This window comes from Manis pentadactyla, chromosome 16 (assembly GCF_030020395.1).
Source record: "Manis pentadactyla isolate mManPen7 chromosome 16, mManPen7.hap1, whole genome shotgun sequence".
NCBI lineage: Eukaryota > Metazoa > Chordata > Mammalia > Pholidota > Manidae > Manis > Manis pentadactyla.
In genome coordinates, this window is record NC_080034.1 from 62,344,939 (window position 1) to 62,368,884 (window position 23,946).

Genomic DNA, 23,946 nt, shown 5'->3' on the forward strand with positions numbered 1-23,946 from the left:
ATGAGGGCAGGGACAGTGTCTTGTTTTGCTCCCTGGAATATCCTGAGTACTAGTACGTAAGCGTTCTGCAGTTATTTACTGAGTGAATAGTAAGTGCATCAATCGAGGCAGCATATGCTGCAACCAGGGACAGCCATGCCTTTGGGGATGAAGATATAGTGAGGTTTGGTCAGGCGAGATTTTTTTTTTTTGTATCATTAATCTATAATTACATGAAGAACATTATGTTTACTAGGCTCCCCCCTTCACCAAGCCCCCCCCCACAAACCCCATTACAGTCACTGTCCATCAGTGTAGTAAGATGCTGTAGAATCACTACTTGTCTTCTCTGTGTTGCACAGCCCCTCCCCCATATTACACATGCTAATCGTAATGCCCCCTTTCTTTTCCCCCGCCCTTATCCATCCCTTCCCACCCATCCTTCTCAGTCCCTTTCCCTTTGGTAACTGTTAGTCCATTCTTGGGTTCTGTGAGTCTGCTGCTGTTTTGTTCTTTCAGTTTTTTTCTTTGTTCTTAATACTCCACAGATGAGTGAAATTATTTGATACTTGTCTTTCTCTGCCTGGCTTATTTCACTGAGCATAATACCCTCTAGCTCCATCCATGCTGTTGCAAATTGTAGGATTTTTTTCTTCTTATGGCTGAATAATATTCCATTGTGTATATGTACCACATCTTCTTTATCCATTCATCTACTGATGGACACTTAGGTTGCTTCCATTTCTTGGCTATTGTAAATAGTGCTGTGATAAACATAGGGGTGCATCTGTCTTTTTCAAACTGGGCTGCTGCATTCTTAGGGTAAATTCCTAGAAGTGGAATTCCTGGGTCAGTCAGGTGAGATTTTGATGCCACTCTTTGTAAGGCTTCAGCAGCTTCTCAGCCCTCAAGACCCAAGGGTATGGGCCTTGCCCAGGAGAAGGAATGGCCCATTTTCCCATCGCTCTAATTTTAGCCAGCCCATCACCCTCCTGGATCTCTCAGAACTACTTGCACTGCAGCAGCACCTGGCACTGTCTGGAGGAAATTGTGTTATAACTACAGTATTGTGTGAAGATTTTTTGAACAGACCATGAGGAACAGCTGTGGGCCAGCTTGCTTTCTTCTGGGGAACTGGGGAAGTGCTCCTATGGAGCTGAAAGCAGGTGAGTCTGGTGTGAGGTGACCAGTTAGAGGAGAAAGATGGACCTTCAAGACTGCTTAGTGTCCACAAGAATGCTCCTTAGAGGCAGAGACTTTCAGGGGCTTCATTACATTGGTGGGGTCTGGGGACATCTGGTCCTGGAGCTAAAATCAGCACCTGCACCTTCGGTGAGCCTCTGTCTGTCATTGACTGGCTCTTCTTACCCAGCACGTTCAGCTTGAAGGGCCAGCTGCACTTGGAGCCACTCAGGAGCAAATGATGGTGGCATTGGCACAAGCCACAGTGGAATGGTTTCCATTGTACAGTTGCAGCAAAACCTGGTATTCTCCCTGAAAGGGACATGAGGAAAGCATGAGGTGTGGGGCTCACAGAACGATCAATTGTTCAACAGTAGTTTTTGAGCACCTGTTAGGTGCTGGCATGTTGTAGACACTGGGTAGAAAGAGATAAGCCACACCCACTCTGTGGAGCTTCCAGGTGCTCTGGGAGGGGCAGACAGCGCATGTGATGATTACTGCTGTCTGCTGTGTCACGTGCTGATGCTCTGGGAAAGCGCAAGCAAGGAGGGGCATGGACGGGGTGGGCTAGTGCCAGCTTGCAGTTTTAAGTAGGGTGGTCAAGGTAGGCCCTGTGGAGAAGGTGAGCTTTGGGCAAAGACCCGAAGGAGGTGGGGAACACTCCATGCTGCTCTGGGGCCTGGTGCTCCCAATTCTGAGGAACAGTGAGGAGACCTGTGGGGCTGTAGGGAGTGAGAGCCACAGAAGGGGACAGAGGAGATGAGGTTGGGACTGCCTGGCAGGCCATGGTGGGGACGTTGGCCTCCACCCCGAAAGGAATGCAGGTCATGAGTGCATTTTCCCCAAGAGTGGCCTGATCTGATGGACATTCTGATAGGATTCCTCTGGCTGCATTTGAAAAGACACTGTGGGGGAGGGGGTGACAGCAGGAAGACCAGGTAGGGGCCAATGGGGGCAACTGCAGCACACCCAGTCCCAGTGAGAGCCGGACATGGCTTGCAGCAGATGGTAGAGCTGAGGAGGGGGTGGATCCTGGATGGAATTTGAAGTAAGAGTCAATTTGATTTGCTGAGGAAAGCCATGTGGGTGGGAGAGAAAGAGAAGGTTAGGGTGATGCCAAAGGCTCTGGCATGGGCAATGGAAGGGTGATGTGTTGTTTGCTGATATGGAGAAGGCCTCTGGGTGAGCAAAATTCAACTTCACACAATCAAAATGCTCTACTGAGGACTCCCTTGGTTCGTGGTTAGTGGCTGCTAGCTGGACGTACGCAGAATTGCAGAGAACCCAAAGGTGGAGCCACACCTGTTTGGTTCACTGCTGAGGCCCTGCCCCAGCCCCTGCGGGCCACATGGTGGTGTCTGTAGACTGTCCACTCTGGAGAAGAAAGCTCTGGGTGGCAGGAGGTAGTGGTAAGTAAGGCGAAGGGCCCACGAGGGAAGGGTAGGCAAGAGAGGCCTGGCACATCTTGGAAGTGCCTGTCAGCTGAAGGAAAGGGGTTTAATCTGTATAAGGTGGAGGGGAGGAGTAAATGAGTCCACTGGATCCAAGTTGCATGAGAAAGTTTTTGTTAGAACAACTTTCTAGCAATTAGCAGAGGTCTAGGAGGGAGCACGTTCCCCAACCCTGACGACTGTCCTGGGGAAAGCCTGGTTCTGCTCTGGAATCTCGGTTGAGGATTGAGTAGAGACCTAGGGCGCCCTTCAGCCTGAGCATCTGTGACCTTCTAGGCTCCCAGTAGTCCGACTGCTCAAAGGTCGAGCAGCTGTGATTTCAGAAGCAGTATTAGGAATTTAACCAAAGCAGTAAAAGAGTTAGAGTTGATTATTGAGTAAAAACCAGCTCAAATTTGCATTTGATTGTGTTTCATCTTCATCATCTACTTTTCTTTTCTTGTCCATGGGCATTTAAGCACACACCCTACAAAATTTTTGAAAATCAAATGAATTTTTCATTGTTGCTTTATAAGCCTAAGAAAAGATGTAGTGTTTGAAGGAGGGTGTTCTAGATGATGAATTACAAGGTATATATACTTTGGTTTAAGAGGCGAGAGTATTTAGGCAACTGTGGTGTCAGGAGGCAGATGGAGGGGCATGCCAGGCAGCCAGCAGAGGCCGGAGGGGGCGATGGGCAGAACAGCGACCTTTCTGCTTTTGAGGAGAGCCTTGAATCTGTGAGTTAGGAATTCGTAGTTGTATCATTGGCAGGCTATACCTATGAGTTTTGGTCCATGTGCTTTGGAAGCCTAAAGGATCCCTCAGTTCTAATTCAGAAAGCAGCAGTCAGAGACAGATGCCGGCCTTCCGGGCAGAACTTTAATCTGGGCCAAGGGACTGGCTGCACTAAAAAGAAAACAATACCAAGACACCGAAGATTGACTGCTGAGTGGAAAAGCTTTCAGCCAAGCAGAGATGGAATTAGTACAGAGCCCATCTCTAGGGTATTTGGTGGGAGGAGGGGATCTGGGTAGATCTTTGAAAACCAGAAAGCTTTGCACTGTCTCTGTCCCATATTAGGAAACAAAATCTCTGGGCCTTGCTTAGCTGGCTCTCCGCCAGGGTATCCTGGGCTGGCTGCAGCTGGTCCTCGGCCAGCATGGGAGCCTGTGTTGGGATTAAGGCCTCTAGCTACTTCTGCTGCATACGTGACAGGCCACATGTGTCCTACTTGGCTTATGTCCCTTGTCAAGTCTGGCCAGGTATCAGGGGCACAGTCAGGACTGGCCAGGTTTCTGCTTCTTAGGCCCAAGCCTCAGAAGGGAAATAGGTAGGAGGGTCAGGCAAAGGGATTCGGTTGATGGTTAAGCCATTAGGCCAGGCCCACTGTCTGTGTCCTCTTGCTGGGCAACATTGTTGAGCACCATCATTGGTCAAAGAACATAGATACTGCACCCACCCAGGTGTTCTACAGAATTGCAATAAACCTTTTTACATCACTGGTAACGTTTCTTCCAAAGGGATTCTATGACACTAAGAAATTCTTTCCCCCTCTATTTCATAGCAATTACTAAGGGTTTCTTTTTTTTTAAGCCAATATTGCAAAATGAAAATCAATTTTACGCAAATTTTAAGCCAATCTCCAGTGGGGGATTGAAAAGGAAAATGGGGAAAGAAAACTAAATCAAATAGCAAAGCTTTAAAGAAAAATCTATCTGGGGGAATTTAAGTCTCACATCCTCGAAGTGAAGAGAATTTGCAAAATTCTCAGACAGTACTGAAAAGGTGGCAGAGAAAAGTCTGGGGAAGAGCCCCAGTGGGGGAAGGTTAGACTGGAAACTTCCCAACTGCAAGAACAACACTAGTGAAAGTCAGAGATGGCACAGAAATAGAATGGCTTTGAACTAAGAGCCGGAGGCTAGTACAGACAGGAAACATACAAGAGAAATGAAGCAGTTACATTCTTCACGGAGAAAGAATTCTCCATACAGAGCCATATACAGGTTTTGGAGGACTGCAAATATGAAGTTGAAAATCAAAAAATTGTAATTATTGTATATTTATTGTTCTGTAAGATTCCCTCAGTAGTAGCATATTGGAAATGTATTGCTTGTATCAGAGCTATTTCATCTCAGCCATTTCATAAAGTCACATTGTTTTGCACAAAATGGAATTAGTGGAAAACTACTCTCAACTGTGAGTCTTGCTCAGCATGCAGGCATTTTATTTCCTTGGTGGCAGCCCGTGAGTAATAATAGTGCAAGGCCTCTAACTGGGCACCTTTCCTCCTTCATGGTTGTGTTTCTTCCTTCCTCTGAACAGGCAGTCTTAGGAGTGCTAATGACAGGCTCCTGTGTAGCACATGACAGCCTCAAGTGCTGCAGCAGCTGTAGCCACATGGAGTCCCCAGCCCAGTGGTCCCACGGGACTGACACGGGCATCCCCCTCAGCAGGAGGTATCTGCCCAGAGGATCTCTGAGGGTCTGACAGGACATAAAATATTAAATACCTTAGTGGCAAAACTGGTGTGTCAAGGCATTTATAAGTACCTAATGTTACCAGTTGAGTGTGTTGTGTTTTCTCCATCCTTGTCCTTGCAAAGTAAATAATTCAATCAAGAGACAGATTTAGGATCAGTCTTAGTGGCAAAAGTTTATTAAGCAAAGTGAAAGCATACTCTTGAGATGGGTGGAAAGCGGTCTGCCTGGAAACCAGAGGGTTTTAGGGTTAGGGTTGGTTTTTAAAGTGGTGAAAAGTCCCTCCCTGCATCTTACCTCATTTAATTGAAGTGTTGATTGACATTTCAGGTTATATAACCTTCTTCCTGGTGCTCAGGCACTTACCCATAAGCACCCGAGAGAAACTCTTGGTGCAGGTGGTGGACACCACTGCAATGCACATTTATAACATCATTGCAGTGGTATGATGAACCGTGAGGTAACTCTGGGTCTTATATAAGACACCTCCTGGGTCTTAGTGTGTCTGTGGCCAACCTGTGTGGGTGGTGTGGAAGCCCAGTTGAGCTCTCTAACATCTTGTTTGGCCCTGGTAAGGCAGGAGAGAGACCCATAAACAGGAGGGGATTTGGGGGTGTTCCACCATGAGTGGATAGACAGGGGGAGGACCTTGTCCAGGACAGGGTGGGACCCGCTCATGCCTGCCTAGCTATCTGACCCCCACTATGCGGAAACGGCCTTACTGAGAAAGGGCTTTCTTAGTGTTGGCCAATGGGAAAGGTTTCAACTGTTCAATTCCCTCCTCTTCCACCCCCTCTTCCCTTCTCCCCCCTCTTCTTATCTTCCTCCCCCTCCTTCTCACCTTCTCTTTCTTCAAGAAACTGCTTGATACAGTATTTAAGTAGAAAAACAAAACAGAAAATCCAAATCTTACCGTGAGAACTTCAAATCCAGGATTATTGATAGGGCCAGCATAATAAATTTGCTCTGAAAAATAAACACAATTTAAATCATGTTATTCAATCATTTAAAACAAAAATGATTTGCTCATATTATCTGTGCTCACTTTGCACTGGGGATCCAGTGATGAAAAAAAAGTCTCTGTCCAAAGGTTGCTTATATTCTAATGGGGACACTGACAATGCATAAATAACTAAGCCAGGCAGTTTCTAGATTGTAAATAGGGCTAGAAGGAGACATTCAGGTCAGGTGAGAGAGGCAGGTGGTGCGATGGGTAAGAGGCCAGGCCAGAGTTGGGCTGTGCGGGGTTAAATCTTGAGATGACCCCAGATGACTGTTTGACCTTGGACGGTCATCTCCTTGGGCTCAGTTTCTTCTTTGTAAAATGGGTATAATAATGACAGCAACAGTTCCCACATTGTCGAGCTGTGAGGAATGAAAGAGTTAATCAGTGTGAAGCCCAACAGTGTCTGGAAAGCACTCACTAAATTCGCTATAATTATGCCCTGGGATATGTCATGTTTGATAGGGCTGGTCAGGGAACATGTCTCTCTGGAGGTGATATTTGAACTAAGTCCTGAGAGAGGAGAATGGGGGGCCACCGTTCAGAGAGCTGGGGTCAGAGCACTTCGGGCATCAGAACAAAGACAAAGCCCTGCGAGGGACAGAGTTTGGGCAGTTGGAAGGAGAGAAGGGGTATGGTTTTACCGAAGCCTAGTGAATAAAAGGGCCTGTGTTTGTTGAGAAGAGATTAGAAAGGGAGAGGGAGACAGATACTCCAGGATGCTGAGGACATGGGGAGGGGAAAGGTACCTAGGCCAAGTGGGAATACCCAGGTTATGTTTTCAAGAGGTCATTCTGCTGTGTGGGGACACCGAGGTGGAGGCTGCTCAGGGACCAAGGTGAGCGACGGGCTGGTGGGTCATGGTGACGGTGGAGGTGGAGAAAGATGAATGGAACCACGGCTCTGCGGGGAGACAGGGCTCACTGATGAGTGGCATATGCGGAGTGAGGGCAAGGGAGGGCCTTGGCCTGGGCATTTGGGTAGGTGGGGATGCCATTTATTGGGATTGGGGAGCCTGGGGAGGAAGATGTTTGGGGAGGATGGGTGATTAAAGAGCTCTATTTCTGGGGGGTGGTTATTAAGAGTTCTTGGGAGCAGCTGGATACATGAATCTGGAATTTTGGGGAGGAGGTTAGAGAGAGCACCGTGAATGGTGGAGTCATTAATCTGTAGATGGTGATAAAGCCATTGGGACAGGCTTGCATCTTGCCTCTTCTTCCTACTTATTGGGCAAATCACCTAACCTTTCTGTACCTCCTAGAGGATAGAACTAATAAGGCAGAGAAGGGGAAAGTGCCAAGGCCACTCGTGAGGCCCTCAACCCTTGGAAGTTGGGCAGAGGAGGAGAAGCCAGCCAAGGAGACTAAGAAGGAATGACTGTGGAGTGGAGGGTCGCCAGAGAGTGCGGCATCGAAGAAGCCGGAAGATGAGTTTGAGCAACTGTTTTGAATGCTGCTGAAGTCTGTGTAGGGTAAGGACAGAAATGTAGAATGAATTTGACAACACAGGTGTCATTTGGTGACATTGACTTGGACTTTGGAGAAGTGAGAGCAAATGCCGTATAGGGGTGGGTTGAAGAGTGACATGGAGGTGAGGAAGTAAAGAAGAAGAGAAAATGAATGAAAACTGGAGGAAGACATGGAGCTAAGAGTGGTTTGTTTCTTTACTTCAGTCAGAAGATACTGCACCGTATTTGTCATCTGAAGGGAATGATCTTGTAGAAAGAGAGAGAAGATGCAGAAGACCAGGTATGACTGAAGGAATGAAGTGTTTAGGAAGACGGGAGGGGTGGATCTGCCTTTGATAGGAGCAGAAAGGTTGCTCACATATTTGTAGGAGAGAAAACAGAGCTGAATGGGTTCAGATGCAGATGTATTTGCAGATGGGCCAGTGGACCAGCAGGGCTCCTGTCTGGTTACCTGTTTTCTAACAGTCATCATGGACAGTAGGGAAGACATTTATTTGAAGAACAGAAGGACTGCTAGGCAGTGTAGAGAGCTTTTTTTTTTTGAGATTTGTGGCCCAGATGTGTAGTTTCTCAGCAACATTCAGTAGCTCTGGTGCAAGCATACAAGTGAGTAGATGGATGAGTAGGAGTTTTGCAGGACAAGAATGATAAGGAGAAAGCAAGGCTGTGGGGATAGATGCAGGGGAAAGCTTATACTAATAGACCATGGAACCTAAGGAGGGAAGGAAGAAAATGAAGGCAGAAGGGGCTGACTGCTAAGAAAAACCCTGGTGAAGTCGGTTGAATGGAGTTTCCATCATTGCAATCAAGGTTTAGAATAGGTGAGCTGGAAGGGTATGGTGAAGGCTTGCTGGACAATCAGATTTCAGAAGTGCATTTACTGGTGCTGACAACATGCAGGATTGACTGGAAGACAGTGGCTGAGGTGGAATAATGGGAAAGGTCGTTGGAAGCAAGGAGGTCAAGCGCCAAGATATCGTGGTGCTGGGTGGGCCACTCACGTCAGCATGGAACGTTGGAATCTTGCCTCGCTCCTCAGATGGTGCTGAGTGCCTTCTCTGTGATTGCCCAGCACCATGCACTTAGCCTATTACAAGCAAAGTGGCTAAGGGCACAGACTCTTGCATCAGACTGTCCAGGCTGGACTTGAATCTTGCCTCTTCTTCCTACTAATTGGGCAAATCACCTAACCTTTCTGTACCTCAGTTTCTGAAAGAGGAAATGGGAGTAATAATAATATCCAAGTTATAGAGTCAAATGAGTTAATACATGTGAAACTCTTACAATAGAATCTGGCACATGGTAAGGACTCCATAGGTGTTTGCCATTAATATACTCATTTACCAGTCCTCACTGCTGGGCATCCATCCAGTACAGGCCAGGCACTATTCTCGATGCTGGATGCAATAGTAGACAAGAATATTATGTGAACCATTTGAGTCACTGGCCACTCAGAATTGTAATCATTTGTTTGCAGGCTGTTTCCTTCACCAGCCTGGATTCTATACTGTATTTGCTTAGTTCCCCACACACTGCACAGAGTCTGACATACAACAGGGTGCAATATATGGGTATTGCATGAGCACATCCTCTGCAGGGCACTGCAAGGACTAGAGAACTTGCACTTAGTCCCTGAGGAGAGTGGGCTTCTTGGTAAGGGCAGACACAGTCATGATTAATTGTGTGTTATTCACTAATGCAAGAAGAGTAAAGGAAGCAAGGCTCCCTTGGGTGCTAAGGAATGCACTGAAACTGGGCCTTGGAGCCTTTTTTGCAGGGCCAACAACTGCTAAATTCTGTCCATGCATTAAAAAAAAAATTTCTGCTTTAAAAAACGGATGAGTGCAGCTCTCTGAAGAACACCGTGAAAAGGATATCTAACATTCTGTTATACTGGCTGGGAGATTTTCATTACATCAGTCTCTTCTTACACTTTACAGTTTCAACTGGAGCTTTTCTGGGGGCCCATGGAGTTGCTGAGAACTGCTGCAAGTAACTCATGAAGCTGTGGGGTTTTTTTTAACCTGATGAAACAATGTCTATAATTAAGTCCTCACTCCTTTCTTTTTCAGATGCTCTCCGATTCTGAGACTCCTCTAATTAACATTCTCACACTCCTATAAAAAAGCCACAGTATATTTGTACCCAGTTCTTCCTTGCCTTCATGTGAAATCTTGATCAGTTTTTAATAGGTGTGGATTAAAGAAATTCACCTCCCTCGTTCTGAATCCATGAAGTCATTTGTGCTAATCAGTTTTTTTTTCTTTTTTGACCCAGATCTCTGGTGTGGTTAGCACACAGTGTCTTTTTAGAGAGGAAATGGATTTTTAAATTGTGGAAATAAAAGGTCCCAAAGGGCTTCAGATTAGACTGACATGAGGCTCGGGGCTGTATCCTGCTTCCTAGTCTTTTGTTCTCAACAACCAGCCCAGATGCTGGCCTGGAAGTGCTGGCTCAGCGCGTGGGCTCTGTAGGCAGCATGTGAGCCATTGCCTAGCCCTTGGTAGTATCTTAGTGGAATTCCCTCCAGTCTTCCAAGTTTATCACGAGAGTGTCATCAATATTTAAGCATTATATTGTAATTATAACAGGGTGCCTGACAATGTAAACATACTTAGAGTTATAATTTATCATAAATAGGCCAATTAGTGTACTCAGAACAAAGATTTTAAAAAATGCCACTTATTCATTTACTAGGCTTTGAGCCCCTTTCCTAACTGCTGGGTCAGTGGGGGACCCCAGGGGAGGAGGACACAGCCCTTACCCTCCCTCCAGTGAGTGGGGGCCTGGGAAGCCCCCCTATAGTGGTTCCTAAGGGCAGTGGCCTCACAGTGGTGGGAGAGGCAGGGAGAATGTTCCAGGCAGACCAGGAGCCTCACCTTGGGAGTGAGAGGGAGCAAGTGCCTGACTGCATTTCCAGGAGCTCTGAACACTGTCTTCTTTCCTCGCCCTGCCTGTGGGCATTTCCCTAAAGAGTCGTGAACCTGGCCGTGGGCAAGACCCAGGAGTCGCCCTGAGCTACTGTGCTCTGCCTTCTTCAGTCTCCAACCCTGGGAGGTATGAGAGTGTCTGCTGCCCCCCACCCCCACCCCCACCGGGCACTGAGCTCATTTAAATTAATAATGAACTGCGGAGGGGTCAGTAGGACACTCAGAAGTGCACAGGGTGGTGTGACTGTAGATGGAATGCCCTTGGGGCCGAAAGCCTCAAGGTTCTGTCAAGGTTTCAGAGGATTCTGGGCAGTGTGGGTAGGTAGCTGTAGGCTAAGCCCAGGCCTGGTTTTTATTTTTTTTACATTTTTTCAGTGTGTCCTACTTTGTCAGCTTCTCCATCTCCAGGGCCATTTTACCTGCTACTCTCTAGAGCATTCTTTGTGGGTCCCCGAGGGGAGGCCAGCAGAGGACTTCAGTGCTGGAAGCATGCCCATGCCATCTCAGAAGTGATCCTCAGCATGTCCATGTACAGTGCCAAGGGCTGAGCAGGGCCGAAATCCAGCTCCCCTGGGCCAGGCCTGGCAGCCTGCAGGGACTTCCGGTGTCTTAGCTGCTGTAAAAGCAGCTGTGGCCCTGTCCTCTGACATTGTCCCAGGTCAAGAGCCTGTCACCTCTCCACACTGCCCTGCTGCACAGCAGCCCATGGAAGGCCACTGGGAAACACAGGGACTTTATCCCCGGGGGGAGCCCTCCACGCTCCGCCGAGGAGGCCTGCACCCTGGGCATAAATGCCACAACCACCTGACCTTCTGAGGCACAAGCACCGCTCCCCAAGGGTCCCCGCACTGGCAGCCAGCGACCCCGTACGTCACTTCCTGGCCTTTCTTCCTGCCCTGAATCCCCTCGCTCCTCTCCCTCTCCTGCTTCCTAGCATTGCTCCCCAATAAACTACCCCCCAAGTCCTTGTCTCCAGCTTTGCTGGGGGGACCCCAAACTAAGAATGTCTTCTCACAGAAGGTGCACGGTTTACTAATTTGTACAAAGGCCACACATGAGCTGGTGGTGGGCCTGGAAACTTGGTGGTTGCTGTATTTGGGCCCCTTTCTGATGCTGGAGCCGCCCAGCCGAGGAGCTACATCTGAACCCCCTGGAAACTCTTCTCTGCTTTTTGCACCAAACAGGGAAGAGAATGGATGCCTAGATTGTCCCTGCGAAGGCTCCAAGCCACACACTTTGGAAAAGACAGGGGCTGGGAGAGAGGGACAAGGAGGTGAAGACCGCAGCTGGCTGGGTGGCTGGCCCTGAGGTTTGAGAAAAAAGGGAGCAGAGGAAGGAGGGGACAGGGGCACAGTCAGCCTCTGGGTTTGAGCCTTCTTCATTCAGGGCACCACATGGTGCTGTCACTGAACAGTGGCCTGATGTGGCATGTGCGACCTGTAATAAATACAATGCTCTCTAATAAACAGGATTTTCAAACTGGGAGATTCCTTGGCATGTCAGATGACCCTTTCATTGGGAGGATTATTTCTGTTGCTACTGGGAGCTCAGTAGTTAGAGCATGTTCAATTTTATTTCCAAACATCTCTGGCCCCTCTGGCTATTTGTAGGGTCAGCGTGTTCTGGGAATCGTAGCTGTGGTCCTTTTCAGAATCTCAACTGTGCTTTGGAATTCCTAATTAGAGTTTGGTTTATGACATGAACTATCTTAGCTTTGCTATGCTAACTGCTTTGCTATCTTTTCCTTCCACTCAAACAGGCTTATGAGGTCTTTTTTTTATGGCCTTTCACTACTAGAGAAACTTAATGTTATTTACAATCTGAACACCTTCAACTGTGTGCTTGCAGTGGATTGTTTATGAGAGTAATGAATGAGAATCCTTCTGAGGCTTATTCGTTCATGGCCCTGCTGCCAACACCTCTCCAGCGACTGAGACATGGGCTTATCACCCCTACTCTTCTTTTTCTAATAGCACACTGGCTTCTCTCAGTGACCAGCTGCTATAAAGGACTCACGCCACCTCATCTTCTTTTTCTGCCAGGAAGGGCTCCTACACATGGATTGTGTCATTGAATTCTGGCCAGATAGTTTCTCCTCTGAGTAGGGGACATGGGAGGTGGGAGCTTTGTGGGGTCTGGGGAAGGGTGGCAGTAATGGCCCAGCAAAACAAACCTTTTCTGAGTGATGATATGATCCCATGAGAAAGAAACTCATATCTCAGCTCAGGTAAATGAGCACTGCGGTGTGATCTGTGATGTTCTGAGAACTGTCTGACTTCCATGAAGGCATTTTCATTGAAAACTACACAGCTTTGGGTTTCCCTTGGATTAGACACAGTATGTGGCCTCTTCACATGGTGTACAGAGGTCAAGTGCATTGGTTTTCTATTTGGGGGTTGTGCAGGCTAGTAATGCCCCCCTTGTTTCCCCCAAAGATGCCCATGTCCTAATCCCTGGAACCTGTGAATATGTCATTTTGCATGGCAAAAGGGGCTCTGCAGACACCATCACATTAAAGATTTTGAGATGGGGAGATGACCCTGGATTATCTGGGTGAATCCAGTGCAATCACGGGGCCTTTGTAAGAATGAGGCAGGAGATCAGAAGGAGAAAGTGATGTGAGGATGGGAGCAGAGTGGGGCAGTGTGGCTACAAGCCAAGGATGCCAGAAGCCTCTAGAAAGGCAAAAAGTCAAGGATATGGATTCTCCCTAAAGCTTTCAGAAGCAATACAGTCCTACAGACAACCAGACCTGTAAGAGTAAAGATTTTTGTTGCAAGTTACTAATTGTGTGGTAATTTGTTACAGCAGAAGAGGAAACTAACACAGAGCTCTTAGATGAAGAGAGGAGGCTCCAGGTGATTGGGTGATCGACCTGAGAAGCGGGGACTTGTTTGGAATTATACACCCAACAAAGGGCCCTTCAGAACCATAACACCAGCATAATCTAAGATCTCAGCAGAAGTCCTTGGGCCCACAGCTGGGCTAGAGAGTGAATATTCCAACATGAATTCATATGCTGTAACTCAGAGAAGACTGTTAAAAAGGAATTTAGGAGAGTAGAGAAACTACTAGGTAAGTTATGTCCAATAGAACATTTTGCAAAGATGGGAATGTTCTGTATATATATGCATCACCAAATATGGTAGCTGCTAGCCACATGTGGCTATTAAGAACTTGGGATGTGACCAGTGTGACTGATGAAATGAATTTTCAATTTAATTTAAATGTACATGATTTATATAGCCACATGTGACTAGGGATTGACATACTGGACCTGCTTTAGGTTAGCACTGTGCAAGAGAAATACAATGCGGGCCACATATGTAATTTAAAATTTTCTAGTAGCCACATTTGAACAAAAGGAAAAAGAAACAACTGAAATTAATATGTAGATTTTTAACCCAAATACTAAAAATATTATAATTTAATATGTAACTAATATAAAATGTATTAATGAGGCATATTTTAAGTTCTTTTTCTCATAGTTATTTTTGTACAAATTCTTCAAAATTTGGTGTATATTCTTAGAGCACATCTTACTTTGAATTGCCCACATTTTTGGTGATGCTCAGTTGCCACATGTGGCTAGTGGCTACTATACTGGACAGTGCCGGTTATTAAGTTATTGATGAGAAATTGAGGCCAGAAGGTGAAATGATTTGTTTCCAACTTTATTCCTCCTACAAGACCTTTCTTGTCTTTGCTGCCCAGTTTCCTTCCAAGAGATGCATAACTTCCTGGCAATAAGACGGGAAAGAAAATTTAAATTTTTTTTCCCTACCAACCTCTTTCTGGATTTCTGTGGATAAACACTTAATGTCATTCTCAAAATACAACTTGTGAATTGGTGGGCTGATTGGAGTCCCAGAAATGGAAATGAAGAAGATGGTGGTAGGGATGAGAAGAGAAGAAATTGAATTGATCTCCAGGGACCTGGGGCAGCTGCAGGAAAGAGCAACAGGACTAGAAATAACGAAATAAACATTGCAGAGGGTGCCCTTTCTTAGATTGGAGGTCTCTGGGGCCCACGCACATCAGAGCTCTCTGGATGTTTGTTAAAATGCAAATACCAGCAACCCACGGGATCAGAGTTTTGGAGTGTTATGGAGAGCTGGGACTTCTTAATTTGCTTCCTTTGAAATGATCATTACACAAAAAGGTGAGTTATTGAGCTAGATTTTGTAAAAGAGCTTGTATTATAAAATTAAAAATGCTCATTAGTCTCAATACGCTGGGCTCAATTTAAATAAAGAATGGACTGATGTTGAAGGACAGTTTCAATACATTATTGGCTCATTTACAAATGGACTTGGAATTGGGGATGGGAGGGGGTAAGCTCCCCGGGCTACAGGATTCCTTAATAGGCAATATGTTTCCTTTCACTTTTTTTTAGCAAGAAAAATTCCTCTTTTGCTTGGTCACCGTTGGCACCCTCTGTAGTGTGATCATCGCTTCTCCTATTTTGTGCAGCTCCAGAGTGGGAGTTTTCTGCTCGTGCAGTAATAAGCCACTCTTTTGTTGCTTCCCCATGAATTTGCAGCCATGGCAATGGCCCGGTAATCTCGGGCAGCAGGCCTATAGCTGCTGGAACCACGGACAAGGAATACGCATGAAGAGAAGAAAGACTGAAGACTGAGGATAATGGCGTTTTGAACTTCCAATTCCATGAGAGATGCAGAGGAAATGCAGACCCCTCCCCAGAGGTGCAAGGATGTCAGCCACCAGAGAATGCACAGCTAGGGCCACAATCATGTTCCTGCTACCTCCGAGCAAAAACGGCTTTAAATTCTAAGATTCCAAGGCTCTACTGCCTCTCCAGGCCTTGTTAAAATGCTGACTTCCACTCTGAGATTGATGACTTCAGGGGCTCAGAGCCCTTGCTAGAGAAATCCTTAACCAGCTGCAAGAAGTAGCTACCATTTATCACTTCTTGAGTGTTCACTATGTGCTGAATTCTGTCCTAAGGGCTTTGCTTATATTATCCTCATCTTACCAATTTATCCTTATAACAATCCCGTAAAGTCACTCATAGTTTCCTAACTGTACAGGTAAGGAAACTGAGGCTCAAAGACAATGAGCATTGTGCCTGAAGTCATGTAACCATAGGTGGCAGCAAAGGTCTAGCTCTCTGCAGATCTATTCCCAAACCCTGTGCTTATCCAATAACCAGGCTAGTGGTTCTCAAAGTATGGCCACAACACCAGGAGCAGCCTTGCTGGGGGACTTGTAAGAAATGCAAAGTTTAGACTCTTCTCCATGTGTGCTGCATCGGAAATTGGGGGTGGGTCTGACCATCAGTGGTCAAACAAATCCTCCCAGTGATGCTGACGTACGAAGGAGTTTGAGAACCGCTGGACTGAGCTAAGCCCGCTGCTCTCTGATGAAGCTGTGTGATGAGGCAGGCAGGTGACAATTCTTGGGGAATAATATTGGTTTTGGTAGCATGCTGCTTGCAGCTACAAAATGACAGTGGGGATGATGATGGCAGGAGAAACTGCCATTTCCCAGGGGGCAGGGAACATCACTCCCTCCATGGGTCTATTGATTCATCCATGAGAGGTGGAATCAAGATATACATATTCCCATCTAAGCCACTGCACCACGTGGACTATTATTAGCAGTGGTTGATGAAGGGCAGGAGCAGAAATTGGGATTGGGAGAGACTGAGAATGAAGTATGGGACCAGCAGAGCAGAAAGCACCAAGCAAAGGAGCTTGTAGAAACAGGGGGTCTAAAACAGCCCAGGAATCAAAGGTGAGCAAACAGGGAGCACAGAGGTGACACCCCAGAGAGGATATATTTTAGCATTGAAGCCTCTGACAAAGCTGCTTATTCTCCATTCTTACAGCAGGAATCAGTGTCCTCATTCCTGGGGCTTGCATTTGTTAATGTGTGTGAAGTGAATGTGAAGTAGTTGAAAAGTGAGGCCCGTGGTAGGGGTGCATGGCTGCGGGTGTGCTTTAGAGAGGCTCTCAGAGTGTTGGCATAGATTAACAGTGGAACTTCTTCAAGGGAGCACTCGTCCGGAAGGGGTTTTGCCCTGTCTTCTACTAAAGCAGTGCCAGGTTTGAGGCACTTGGCAGAAGGCATTTGTGGGAATTTCCCCAAATCTAGGCAATTTCCAAATTCCCTCCCTTTCACAGACATGTGAAAAGGAGGATATAGAAACAGAGAGGGCTAGGGCAATAGAAATCTAGCTGCTGAGATCTGATTGCTGGTCTTGATAGAGCTGTTAAAACCGAATTTTGAATTGTTACAGGCAGTGTGATTGAGAAGATGCTGCAATTAATGATGCTCAGAGATGGGCCAGGTGCACTTTGGAGGAATGAACATGGGTAGGTAAGAAACATGCTAGCTAATGAAAAGGAGGGAAGACAGGCAGCCAGCATAAGTGCCCACTATGCTTTCACCTTTGTCTTATTTATATCCGTAAAATCACCGAGTATTATCGCAAACTCCCTTAGCTGCCATCAGGCCTCGTATCTGCCTTGTGGGCAGTATCATGTCAGACTTTAAATACAGTTCTCAGGAGATCTGCTTGGTCATATATTGGAATTCATCTAATTAGGATGTATTCCCCACATTGGACAAACACTTCAAGTAGGAAAGTTCAGATTTACACAAAAAATAAACCAGGGAGCAATTATTTCCTCAATTAAAGGGTTTTTCAGCTTGCAAAAGTTGTCACTGTAATATTTATCTTCATAACGAGTTTTCCAGATGTATTTAAAGTTAAGCCCACAGCTCATTTTTTCTGTAGTTTACGTAGTACATGAAGTGAAGAATATCAGTATCTGTTGTATGTATTTCATAATAGATTTTTTTCTACTGGGAAGCGGTTAGCGCACACATACAGGGACAGGTGCCCTGGGCAACAGCAGTTCCTGTGGAGATTGCTGCCTTCTGCACGTCTCTGGTATTCTGAGATGACTACGTACATTCCTTTCAGCTTTTCATTGTGTTTCATCCATGTCAATCACAGCTGTCCAGGTCTCAAAGAAGAGCCCTTGACTTACAGGTCTCCTGGTTTATGATCATATATACCCAGTGTACACACACACACACACACACACACACACACACACACACATGCGCACACACACACACATATACGACTTACTTATTTAACTTCCCCAAGCCTTTACTTTAACTTCAGTTGTCTTTGGTAAAAGGTTGGATACCCAGGTATCAAGAGCTTACAATATCCACATGTTAATCCATGAAACAATAAACAAATCACTTTTGAAAGTCCATTATTATTTAGTGCTGTGAAACTGGTCTGCCTGGGTTGACCTACATGGCTGAAACTCATGGAAACTCAGGTTTGACAGTTGATGTATTTTTTATCTTCAAGAGTGAAAATCATGTGTTCATTCTATTTATTTTATGGCCTTAATCTGGATCTTTGCTGAAATCTCCAGGTTCATTTCCAGGTGTGAATCTTGTTTCTACTAGCCCTGTATTACATAGTCTAGACAGCCACACATGAGCCACCCTGTTCCTTTAAGCAAGCCCCTCACCCCCAGTTTTTGTATGGGTGGAACGTGTCCCCAAGGAGCCTGCTCCTACTTTCCAGATTGATACTTTAGTTTCATGTCCAACTGTAAGCCCTGTAATCAATTTTTTGTTCTATTTCACTTACTTTTTCACTCTCTTCTTCCTGAGACAGCATATTCTAATTCTAGGAAACTTGTTGGACAAAATGAACCTCATTTTGTTGAGAATGGACCTGCAGGTGTGTTGAACTCCTGAGAAATCAGAAGACAATGAAAGGAACTGGAGTGAACTCTGCCCATTTCCAAGCTAGAAGGGGCTGTGGGCATCTTATGCACGGTGCTGGCTGGTACTGACAGACCCACACTTTGGAAGGAGTCACTGTCAGACAACTGAGGGATAGTCTTGCTGGGGCCATAGGGACAATGCCATCTCCATGGACTGATGTCAGGTTTCTGGGAAGGGAGTGAACATCCTGCAGCTACTCATTATTCTGGAAGAAAGGCAAACCAGAGGCAGAAAATGAGAACCTTAGGGGCTGACCTTAACCTGAGATAAGGGAACAAAATAGAACAGAAAGCAAGAAAAGATTTCTTGAGCCATCTTTCAGGAAATCCTGGGAACCTGACAGGTTGTGGAATGTTAGGCCGGCTTCCAGTGAGCTGGGTAGAGCCAGAGTCCTCACCTCAGGCTCGTTTCTATGGGAGTCCCTGGTGAGAGTACATGAAACACCGTTGGGTTGCTCAGGTTGCCCCACTCCCTGCCACAAGGTCCCGGGAGGGGAGGAAGGCAGAGAGAGGCATCGCCATGGTTGCTGCATGCTTTCTAATGTGCCAGGCATGCTATTCGTCTTTTTTTTTTCTTTTATTTAGTCTTCACTGTGACCCAATAAAGAATTGTGGTTATGCCCATTTTATAGGTGAAGTAACTAGGAACCGGAGAGCTCCAACAATCCTCCAGAAAGGTGGCCTCCGATCCCATAGGAAATGGCTGTGGGAGGTGAGGAACCTATCTGTCCTGCTCTCTGGCTCTTACTTCCCTGCCAGGAGCCTCTCTCATCAGTCTTTGGGTTAAATCCCTTTTCTTTGCCCCAAGTCTAATTTGCTGGCACTGGCAAAGTATAGTTAAAGGAAAGCTATTACATTTTCCACAGTAACCTGGATCTGAATTTATTGTGGATCTTAGGTCAGTGTTTACCATAGGACAGCCAGAAAGCACCTATGCTCAGAAATTCTGGTTAAGAGCCCTGAGTTTGCATTTACCCTATAGCACTCCTTCTCAAACTTTTGGGTGCAACAAAACCATCCGTAGCAGAAGGGCAAGCTATGGTCTGTGGCTGAAGTCCCCCCAGGGCCTGTTTTTGGGCAATCCCAAGCTAAGAATGTTTTTTTGCATTTTTAAATGGTAGAAAAAAAAATTGGAAGACTAATAATATTTAGTGACATGAAAAAAATTTACAAAATTTACATTTCAGTGTGCATAAATAAAGTTTTACTGGCACACAGTCATGCCCATTCATGTCCATATTGTCTACAGCTGCTTTCACGCTGCAGAAACCAGATGGCCACATGGCCTGCAAAGCCTAAGGTATTTACTGTCTTGCCTTTTACAGAAAAAGTTTACTTATCCGTGACCTAAAGGGCTTGTTAAAATACAAAGTGCTAAGTCCCAGCCCCAGAATTCCTAATTCAATAAGTCTGGATGGGAACCAGAAATGTGCATTTCTAATAATTTCCTAGATGATACTTATATTGCTGGTCTGGACCACATATTGAGGACCACTGCCTTCTATAATGGCTGGTTATGCCCAAAGATGATCATTTGATTCCTATAATTTGGTCATGCCTTTTAAATCCATTTTTCCAATCTGAAATGAGTTATACATTTTCTCTGGCCGAGTTTTCTTGAAGTTCAAAGAGAGTATGTATCTGACAAGTTGAGAGCAAGTCTCTGGAGCCCAACTTACTGGAGAGAAACCCGGTTCTACCAGCTGCTGGCTTTGTGATCCGGGTAAGTTACCTAACCTCTCTGGGACTCAATTTCCTCACCAGTAGTTTCTACATTTCATAAGGCTGATGTAAGCAATAAATTAGTTATTATACTTAACATACCTGCAAAGGTTTCTGGCACACATTAAGGGCTAATGACAATGCTAGTTGGTATTGTCTCTGCCTTGGGCTGAGGTAATACACTTTAACCTTGGCTGAGTGTTGAAATCACCTGGCCTGGCTCCTACTCCCAGAGATTCTGATTTAACTGGTCTGGAATGTGGGGTGTTAGGATCTTCAAAATGTTAAAGGGAGATTATAATACTGCAGCATTGTCCAGTAGAAATATAATCCCAGTTGCATGTATAACTTATATTTTTAGTAGCCATGTTTAAGAAGGTGAAATTAAGTTTAACAATATGCTAATAATCTTTTATTGTTGATAAATAATATATGAATGATATATTTTACTTAACTGATTTCTCAAATATTATAATTTCAACACACAATGAATATAGCAATGGTTTTAATTTTTTTTCATATTAAAATCTTTGAAATCGAGTCTGTCCTTTATACTTACAGGACATTTCAATTTAGATGGCTCAGTTTAGATAGTTTCCGTGGCTGAGTAGCCACATGTGACTTGTGGCCACCACACACAACAGTGTAGATCTAACTAATGTGCAACCAAAATTGAGATCCACTAGGTAAGGGCAGCTGGTCATTGTGAACCAGACCAAAGCTGTGTAACCACATGAAGGTTCTCCTGTCATTGCTGTTCTTGAGTGTTAAGGAAGTTTACTCCAGCTTCCCTCCTTAGGGTTGGTAATTAGGTGTGGTCATTAAGGCCATTCAGTTTAATCCCAGTTGACTCTTAAGAACTGGTGTCCATTTGACAGCATCAGAATCAAGTAAAGCAATTAATCGATATGACCCAATGCCACCAGAGAAGAGAGAGGAACTATGGGAGTGTCAACAAAGTAGAAAGTAGAGCAGTGGCCCTTTCCTTTACCCTGAGCAGTGGTTCCTTCTCAGGGAACCCACAGCTGGGTGAAGGGGCAGTGGGCATCCCAGGAAAAGAATACCAGAAGTGTATATGATGATCCCTTGACATTCTATGCAACACTTTGATTCAGAACTTTCTAACTCCCAGTATCTTTGAATATTCAGTATGGTCATAATTCTTTTTAAAAACTCTTATTTACTTTACATAGGGAGATAACTCATCCTCTCTATTCTTTTGTACAATAATCAACTAATGTTTAAAAGAGTAACTTTGTAAATTTATTATAAAAGCAAAAGAAATTTACAAAAAAGAGAAAAATAAAGATCTGTAGTTCCATCATTTAGAGATAACCACTATTAGCACTTAATTGTATATTATTTCAGAGTTCTTTTGGTGTACACACTTAAACACATTTTAATAGAAACAGTATCCATTAGTAAATACTCTCACAGCAAGCTGGTCATTTAACAATATTCTTCTATTTCCATGGAATTTAATAACCTGCTACAACATCATTTAAAAGCACAGCATATTGAAACTTTGACTGAACAATGATCCATTTAATCAATCCCCTATAATTGGATATATAGGCTGTTTCCCCCAGATTGCTAATCACGCCAGAAACGATAATGCCAAAGAACATCATTTGGTCTTTGAATCCATGACTCTTGCCTTAGAGCTAGCTGAGGAAGATGCAGAAGAAAAGGAAACAACATTTTATTCACACAGTGTTACTAAGCCTGTGGTTTTATCTGACTTGGAGAATAACTAGCCGGTGCAAGTTGCTCAGGAATGCACGGTAATGCCGTGGAAATGGTATATCAGACAACTCAACTGCTACTGGTCATCATGTACTGCCCACAGTGGATGCCACATTTTCTCACTGCACTTCTGAGAAGCACCTGCAAACCCCAGAGGGGCTCTGCTTCCTGCTTAATATGTCAGCAGAAGCCGGCGCATGGGTTTGGGTTAACTTTGGTTCTCCTTGGTGCCACTCTTCTCCCCTTCTGGACTTAGAATTAATCCCTTCTTTTCAATAGAACCATTCCTGTGGTAGGTCTGTGGGTGGATTAAAACATTTAATGGATTATAACATTTAAATCACCAAGGAAACCTCTGAAGTTGAGATTTTGGTTTCTCTGGCTTATACAATTTACACAATTATTTGTTCATGTAGCATTTGTGTATCGTTTTTCTGATTGTTTCATACTATATGAAATTTCCTGGCAATTCCCCAAGTGTAGCTGCCCATGCAGTTATCAACTCCATGGCAATAAAGCAAAAAAATGATTGCAGGGATGCCTAGCATTTGGATCAAGTAAACACCAGCCTTTTGAGCTGCTAAACTGAATTGGACACTTCTGTTTGAGGGAACAACATCTCTTCTGTTTCATTAATTCTATTAAAACTGTTCACAGAGGAAAAAACAGGTTTTCTTAAACTTGGAGTACCAAGATCATTTACTGTTTGTTAGGATTTGATGTGCCCGTGTCTCTGTGGCATGCATAAGGGTCATTACATAGTCACTTTTAAGGTGGGCTGGTATACTTGCATTCAATCTAAAAATAAAGACAATTATTTATTGCATTTTTACTCTGGCAGGATCTTTTTGCCAAGTCTGCTGAGACAAAGAGGAGCAAGAACTATCCCTGCCTTCCAGGGACACACACACACACACACACACACACACACACACACACACACACACACACACTAGAATACAGTTCTGGCTGAGATAAATAAGAAAGTGGTGCTCTAGGAGCATCCAGAGGGAGCAGTTCATTGGCTGGGCATTCAAAGAAGGATTCTGAGTTACGTCTGGATGGAAGACAAATGGGGAATAGGCATCAGAAGCTAAGGGGACCATCTGAACCATACCATATGTATTAAAACAGAGTGTAGTCAGAAATGGGCAAATTATTTAATGAAACTGTTGCTTAAGGTACCCATGGGGCAAGATATAGCTGAAGAAGCAGGTTAGAGTCAAATGTGTGGAGAACTCTGGTCACTAAAGAACTTGGGCTTTGTTAGGTAGAAATGGGAACTCTGGGAGTCTTTTGGGAAAGGAGGTGACATTAACAGATCTGCATTTGAGAAGATGATCTCGGTAGCTTTGGGGAGGTAGGGAGACCAGTTAGGAGGCCATTTCTATGGTTCAGGAAGCAGCTAGGGAGACTTGAGTCAGGAAATAGAAGGAAGTAGGAATGAAGGACAGCACAGAATGCGCTCTTTCTTACTAAGAACTGGTAGCACTTCCAAGTGCACCTGTTTCCACATCTGGGTTCAGAAACACTTATTTTGGGGAAAAATTGGAAAGATAAGCAAAAGATAGGAGACAGGACTGCAGATGGCAGCCTATGAAGTTTTCAATCTTTCTTGGTGGTTATTATTTAATCATCAACTCAAAATGCTTCGAGTTCCTCCAAAACATTCTATAAAATTAGGAATGCATGCAGAACACCAATTTTATTATACTACATTTAATTATATATGTGTGTGTATACACATATGTATACATATGTTTGTTATGTGTGTATGTACATAATCATATATATGTATATACATGTGTGTTTGTATGTATGTATATGTGTGTGTGTGTGTGTGTGTGTGTGTATATATATAAAAGGATGCTGAAAAGCCCGTAACAGGCTTTCAAATAACACTATTGCAAACAGGAAAGTAATTCTGAATGAAATCCTCAGATTGTTCATGTGCCAACAGGTGGAACCCTTGGGTTACAACTCCATGCCTCAAGTCTCCTTGGCACTTTGTTTGTACCTCTTTAAGGCACGCACCACGCATAGCGACTTGGAAGAGGTGTTTTAGGAATCTCTCCTCTCCTCTCGGCCATCATGAACGCTCTCGAATGCAGGAACCATTCTCGGCTCACCTTCAGGCTCCTCAAAGCACTTGCACAGCGTTAGTGTTGAAGGAAGGGGAAGGGGGGAAGGGAAGGGGGTAAGAAGAAAATGATGCCGTGGGG

General features: G+C 44.9%; 1 protein-coding gene across 2 annotated transcripts in view; it reads right to left on the reverse strand.

The window, feature by feature from the left end:
* Positions 1-430: 430 nt before the first annotated feature.
* LY86 (lymphocyte antigen 86) overlaps positions 431-23,946 on the reverse strand; it is a 58,737-nt gene continuing 35,221 nt past the window's right edge. Inside the window, exons 5-6 of one of the 2 annotated variants that reach the window (XM_057493840.1) lie at positions 5,985-6,037; positions 431-1,473 (exon numbers count right to left, since the gene is read on the reverse strand). In XM_057493840.1, coding sequence (XP_057349823.1) covers positions 1,390-1,473; positions 5,985-6,037 — 137 coding nt within the window. In that variant the 3' untranslated portion in view covers positions 431-1,389. The remainder of the gene's footprint in view (positions 1,474-5,984; positions 6,038-23,946) is intronic. The other variant, XM_036921329.2, reaches the window with a different exon arrangement.